At 37.4% G+C, this 7,457-nt stretch overlaps 1 protein-coding gene across 1 annotated transcript; it reads left to right on the forward strand.

Annotated features, from left to right (window-relative positions):
* Positions 1-1,758: 1,758 nt before the first annotated feature.
* Positions 1,759-4,647, forward strand: LOC141628979 (uncharacterized). The gene is made up of 3 exons (XM_074442059.1): positions 1,759-2,286; positions 4,120-4,245; positions 4,342-4,647. The coding sequence occupies exons 1-3, from the start codon at positions 1,759-1,761 to the stop codon at positions 4,645-4,647; spliced, it is 960 nt and encodes a 319-aa protein (XP_074298160.1).
* Positions 4,648-7,457: the final 2,810 nt, after the last annotated feature.

Raw genomic sequence — 7,457 nt, forward strand, 5'->3', positions numbered from 1 at the left:
ATATATATATATATATATATATATATATATATATATATATATATATATAGAGAGAGAGAGAGAGAGAGAGAGAGAGAGAGAGAGAGAGAGAGATCTAATGAGTCCCTTACCTCATTTGAGTCCTTAAGTCCTTATAAGGACCCTTAGATGGACAACATCTATGGTGGAGATTTTTTACAAAATGTAGGCCAAAAAAAAGGGAAAGGCTTGGTTATGAAAGAGGACAACAATTCCTGCAAATTGTCCTTACCAATGATCATTTCCTGCGGACAAGACAAAATTTAAGTTTTGTTTACATTTACACTTTTAAAGCATCACATTTACACTGCATTCCTGCTCACATTTACACTTTTGGTGTACATTTACACTTTTGTTGACATTTACAATTATAAAGCATCACATTTACACTGCATTTCTGCTGACATTTACACTTTTGATGACATTTACACTTTCGTAACAAAGACATTTACACTTCGTTTTCTGAGACATTTACACTTACACTTTTGGATGTTTACTTTTACTATAGTTTTGACATTTACACTTTTGATGACATTTAAACTTTCAGAACAGCACATTTACACTTCATATCCGAGGACATTTACATTTACACTTACACTCTGTGCACATTTACAGACTTGGTAAAACAGAATGGGGTTCAACCTGACAGGCAGGAGCTGTGTAGGGAGGTGGAGAAGAGGTTTACACCGTACATCGGTCAGGAGTTTGGGGGGGTTGAGGATGCAGTGACTTTTTATAAGATATACGCCATTGCTTGTGGGTTTGATGTACATAGGTACACAACAAAAAAATGGTGTGGCGGTGAGATCAAGTCAAAGCTCGTCGTCTGCAATCGAGAAGGTTTCGCTCACAAGACGCCCAGAAAAGATCGGTGCCGATTTGGATGGGGAGAAGTCACAGAGGATATTCAGTGGTCACGAGTGGGGTGTAAAGCGAGGATACGACTATATATGAAGAATGGTCTTTTATTAATTGACCGGTTCCACGAGGGTCACAATCACGAGCTTATCTCACTTAAGGACAGAGAGTTCGTAAATTGTCACAGAACATAACAGATTATCACAAGATGATAATCGTTTCAAACTCAAGGGTTGGAAATACATAATCACTCTCTATACTAAATAAATAATTCCATTCATGTTATATTTTGATGACGTATCTGTTAATGATTGATTGGCAGCTGAAGATAGGAGCAACAAAAACATACAGAATCTGCAAAGAACAAGTGAATGGATACGAAAACATTGGAGCAAGCTTAAATGATTTTAAGAACTTCTATAGGGATGTTAAATGTTTCATTCACGAACGGGATGGTCAGTTGTTTGTTGACCATTTCAAGGAAATGACTGAAACAAGAATAGGTTTCTACTTTGACTATGACCTTGACGATGATGGCAGCCTACGTAGGGCCATATGGGCGGACGGTACCGCTCGAGATAATTACAAAATTTTTGGTGATGCGGTGTCATTCGACCCAACTTACTCCACCAATTAGTATTCTATGGTATTCACACCATTCACAGGTGTTGACCACCATAAACGATCCGTGACGCTCGTGGGGCTCTAGTTGCAAGGGAAGATTATGAGTCATTTAATTGGGTTTTCAAAGGTTTTTACAAGCAATGGGGTAAGGAACCCGAGTACATAATTACAGATCAGGACCCAGGTATTATCAAATCTGTCCCTCTTGTTTTCAAGACAGCGCGCCATCGGTTCTGTATGTGGCATATAATGAACAAAATGCCAAGTAAGTTTGGCGTCTCGAGAAGCGATTATAATGAGTTCATATGTAAAATTAATGACATTATATGGGACGATGAGCTTGAGGCAGTAGAATTTGATAGTATCTGGGAGCAAATAATTCAAGATCATGGTGTTGGCATAAATGATTGGTTTGCAGATACATATGCTATAAGGGGACAGTGGGTGATGGCGCATTGCAGAGACTTGAGGATGGCACCGATTATGAGGACAACTCAAAGATCAGAGAGCGAAAATAGCTTTTTCAAAAGGTTTGAGCACAAGTCAGGAACATTGGTTGAGTTTTGGATGCGTTTTGAGAGCGCTATGGACCAACAAAGACATACACAGAAGCAGCTTGACAACATGGATAAGCACTCGTCCGCAACGGCGTCAACACATCTGACATTAGAGATTCATGCTGCAAAGGTGTACACCTATTCAGCTTTCCAAAAATTCAAACAAGAAGCCATCTTCTCAATTGATACATGTAGAACAGGAGGTTTCACTGAGAGGGGCGAGCTAGAGGTAATTACTGTCAAAGATTCAACCAGAAAGAAGAATTTTGAAGTTGAGTACAGTCAAGGTAGTTTACACTTCCTATGACATTTACACTTTCTGTTTTTATCTCATTTAAAATCCTATAACTTAACATTTACACTTTACATCATATGACATTTACACTTGCTATACCTTAACATTTACACTTTTCACTTATTGACATTTACACTACATTTCATGACATTTACACTTTACATCATATGACATTTACACATTTAAATCCATATAACTTAACATTTACACTTCTAATACCTTCACATTTACACTTCCTATACCTTAACATTGACACTTTTCCACTTATTGACATTTACACTACATTTCCTGACATTTACAATTTACATCATATGACATTTACACATTTAACTACCCTATAACTTAACATTTACACTTCTAGTACCTTAACATTTACACTTCCTATTAGTTTACATTTACACTTCTAATTACTTAGCATTTACACTTTACAATTCATGACATTTACACTTTAGATCATTACATTTACATCATATGACATTTACACTTCCTATACCTTAACATTTACACTTTTCACTTATTGACATTTACACTACATTTCATGACATTTACACTTTACATCATATGACATTTACACATTTAACATTTACACTTCTAGTACCTTAACATTTACACTTCCTATTAGTTTACATTTACACTTCTAATTACTTAGCATTTACACTTTACAATTCATGACATTTACACTTTAGATTATTACATTTACACTTCTAATAACTTAACAATTACACTTTACAATTCACTACATTTACACTTTACATCAGTGACACTATTTTTAACGTTCATATGACATTTACACTTTACATCAAATGACATTTACACATTTAACTCCCCTATAACTTAACATTTACACTTCTAGTACCTTAACATTTACACTTCCTATTAGTTTACATTCACACTTCTAATTACTTAGCATTTACACTTTACAATTAATGACATTTACACTTTACATCAGTGACACTATTTTTAACGCGCGGGTGTGACAACAAAGACATAAAAGATACACTCAGTAAAAATTTCAGATTTACACTTTCAATAATTCGTCACATTTACAGTCCCTGTGTCATGACATTTACACTTTCCATATATTCACATTTACACTATATATGTCATGACATTTACACTTCATATTTAGTCACCTTTACACTCCCTGTGTCATAACTTTTACACTTCACTATATCTCACATTTACACTTCCTATGTGATGACATTTACACTTTTCATATATTCACATTTACACTTTATATGTGCTGACATTTACACTTCCTATTTAGTCACCTTAACACTCCCTATGTCATCACATTTACACTTTCTATATAATCACATTTCCACTATACATCATGGCATTTACACTTCATTATGTATCACATTTACACTTCATATTTCATTACATTTACACTTCACAATATCTCACGACATTTACAGTTCACTATGTCTCACGTTTACACTTCGTATTCATGACATTTACACTTTAGATCATTACATTTACACTTATAATAACTTAACATTTACACTTTACAATTCAATACATTTACACTTTACATCAGTGACACTATTTTTAATGTTCACACTTACATGCTAGCTTTATCTGATGACACAGGTACACGTAAAGCAAGCTGCAGTTGTACGATGTTTGAAAGAATCGGAATCCTATGCCGCCATATAATTTGGATTTTTTCAGCAAGTGGGATAAAGACTATACCAGAATATTATGTTCTGAATAGATGGATAAAAGAGTATCTCCGATTAAGGATTTTAAATACTGATGGTGAAGGAACAGAAACACATGCAAGTCATCGATGAAAAACAAATTGCAATGTCAATAATGTGGTCAGAAGTTCATGAAGCTGTAGGGCTCCTTCGAGACAAAGGAATAGCTGATGTTGACAGCTTTTCTGCTGTAATTAGATCATTTAAACAGTCCCTGTGACCATTAGGGGAAGTGTTGAATAAAAATCAACAAATGGAGAAATTTCTGAATTGTACGGCATGTAAGGTAGTGACGATATTGCCACCAAAGAATTCGAAAAACAAGGGGACCGGAAAAAGATTGGTGTCAGCCAAAACAAAAGCAATGGTGTTGGCTAGGAAACCCAAACATAAGTGTAAGAATTGCAAGAGAATGACAAATCACGACAAGAGAAACTGCCCTAACCCCTTCTCAGCACACGCACCATTGTGCGAAGGGTCGTCTGAACCAGAAGAGGATGAAGGAGAGGAGAGGAAGAGCTGGATTCAGAACAAGAATAGACGTCAGATCAGTGACCAGTGTTGCTCTATATATTTTGAGTGTGTAACTTAAAACTTTGATGTGCTATAACTGGAGCGGGCGATAAGGAATTGGTCTCATGGCAGCGTAACTGTGAACTGCAGTTGGTGTAACTTTTAGTAACACCAACGTTAGAGTTACACTGTCATAAGACCAAAATATCGCTGTTTTATTAGATAGCCAAACATTGTGTTACTTGAACTTATTTTGGATTACTTATGTTATTTCAAGGAACAGTTACACTTATTTTCAAATAACTGGTGTTAACATTTACACTTCCCATGTCAGCACATTTACACTTCCAGTAACTTCACATTTACACATACTGTATCCTCACATTTACACTTTGAATATCTTCACATTTACACTTCCAATTAAGTCAGTTTTACACTTTATTTGTTCACATTTACACTTCTCCTATATTCAAATTTACACTTCCTATTTGTTCTTATTTGCACTTTTTTTTATTCACATTTACACTTGGGCTGTCACCACATTTACACTTCCCATGTCACCACATTTACACTGCATTCAATTTAATTTCAGTGTGTTTACATTCACACTTTCAGTATGATTAAGTTGACACTGACAATGTTAACATTTACACTTTAAGTGTGTTAACATTTACACTTAAAGTGTAAATGTGACTAAATTACAAGTGTGATAACAGTTACACTTGCAATTTAGTCACATTTACACTTTGAATAAACTATGATTATAAATGCCAAAAAATAGTCAACCATTACACTTCATTAGTGTAATTTACCATTACACTTCATTACTGTAAAGCTTACACTTGCAAACATTGCCAACCACAGTACAAAACTATCTTTTCTAAGTTCAAGATTTCCAAACAAAATACATTTACAAAAAAAATTATGTCCACAAATTGTTCACTTTTTCGACAACACGGCCTTAATTTTGCGCTTCTTTTGTAACTTGGCCCATAAATCTTCTTTTCCAGCGATAAACCCATTCAACTTTGCTTCAAAAATGTCTCTGTTGACATTTATGTCAGCTAGAACAAGCGTCGCCACCAACTCGACTACCAAGTATCGTCGATTCCTCTTCCTCTCCAAGTCTGGATGCTCAAAAGGTTGACCCTCGTATATCAGCATATACATCATACAGAAAATCCCTGATTCTGTTATGTTAAGAAGGGGTGTTTGGCGCCTGAACGGGATTTGCCGATGCTCAAAGCTAGTAATCTCATATCCCCCGTCCGTTCGACGTCCAAATAATCGCTAAACGGTGATGCCACTTGGCGAGTAACATTGCACATTTCGGACTGATCCCAGTTGGCATGATGTTGGTAGTCAAGAAGATCAATAGTTTGTTGTCCAAAATTTATACAGACGCATGCAAAGTGCCCACCAACGTTGACAGGTACGAAAATAAACTGGGCATTCAGGTTGAAAGTTTTACCACAATCCTGGATGAAGGTATCCCAAATGTGATACAGCCGATCAGTGATGTCATTAGACTGTGAGCCTGCTTCACGTATATCCAAAAGCAGCATGATATATTCCTGTTCAGATAAATGAGTGAGACTACATAATAAAAGTAAGAACTAATGTATAACTTTTAGGCTTTGTAGGGGGGGGGGGGTGTACCATATGACGTATCCCAAAGAAGGCCATCCTAGGAAGTAAGTATTCAAACGGACTCCAAATGGTTCAAAAAAGCGACCCACGACTCAATGACATGACAAAGCGACATTACAACCTCGGGAAGCATGGTCATGATGTCGGACCGGACAGCGGGCATGCCCTCGTATCAAGAGATTGATTCGCTGCGATAAAACACACGTGTAATAGTAAGAAATTGAGAAGTAGTTACAAATTAAATATCGTAACTAATTGGCCCTGTTATAAGAGTATGGCAGGTACTAATGAATTTTCAAAGTTGTAGTCGTCTTACAAGCAATAGTCCACCGCATGCTTTCGACGTGATCGAATACCCCTGACCAAGCTTTGATTGTTCCGTAAGAAGGTCGAGACAACAAGAGTCTGCGTGCGGTGACCCCACAGTCAATTGAGCAACCAAGCCATCCCCTCCGCCCCGGGGACGGCTCCGTACGGCTGACAAAGGTTGGCTACCTGACGACTGCGCTGACGCTTGAACAACAACGGGGCTGATTTCCGCCTGTATGGCTACAGGATTGACCACAGGGCTTCCTTCTACGCGATTAGGGGTGGGGCGCAACACGGGACGTTTATCGTACGTAATCTCTTCCTCATCGTCCGGACTCCGCTTCGTGCAACATTGGAGACCGGGTTCGGACCTTGACCATACTTTTCCCGAATTGGGTTATCCTTGAGCGAACGCTCTCCCTCACTTTGTTATGGTCACTCGGGATAAGAATCGACACCACTTCATCCCGGACGAGGTTGAACGTCCCTCTCACCTAAGGCGCGATCAAATAGCTTCCCATTGAAAAGCAGCATGTGTATCATCATGTACACCCCGCAATCAAACGCAGAATAACCCGTACCTTGCCATTTAAATTCGACATTCACAAATTTGAACCCGGCAACCTTTGAACCTCTGACAAACCCTTTAGACTCCAGATACGCACCCATTAAATCACCTTTGTAAAAGGAATTTGAAAAAAAAAGTCAATTTACAAACAGTGTTTACAATTCCAGAATACATCGACACTAAAGAACAAATTAAGCTATGCTATTTATAATTATTACCGCAATACGGGAAATTCCAAAATATGGAAGCTTCTCAAAATCATCGTCGTATCGACGGTTGTCCAAGTACTCAATCTGCTCGGAAATGAAGTTTATACATGCACAGCTGTAATGATCATTATTGCCATATAAGATCGGGATGAA

Source organism: Silene latifolia, chromosome Y (genome assembly GCF_048544455.1).
Source record: "Silene latifolia isolate original U9 population chromosome Y, ASM4854445v1, whole genome shotgun sequence".
Taxonomy (NCBI): domain Eukaryota; kingdom Viridiplantae; phylum Streptophyta; class Magnoliopsida; order Caryophyllales; family Caryophyllaceae; genus Silene; species Silene latifolia.

Bases quoted from the DNA above. Each gene is read 5' to 3' on its own strand.
- LOC141628979 (XM_074442059.1), top strand. From the start codon at position 1,759: ATGCCAAGTAAGTTTGGCGTCTCGAGAAGCGATTATAATGAGTTCATA. The intron at 2,287-4,119 runs GTAATTACTGTC...CTGATGGTGAAG, and splicing joins CTGAGAGGGGCGAGCTAGAG to GAACAGAAACACATGCAAGT. The intron at 4,246-4,341 runs GTAATTAGATCA...ACGGCATGTAAG, and splicing joins ATGTTGACAGCTTTTCTGCT to GTAGTGACGATATTGCCACC.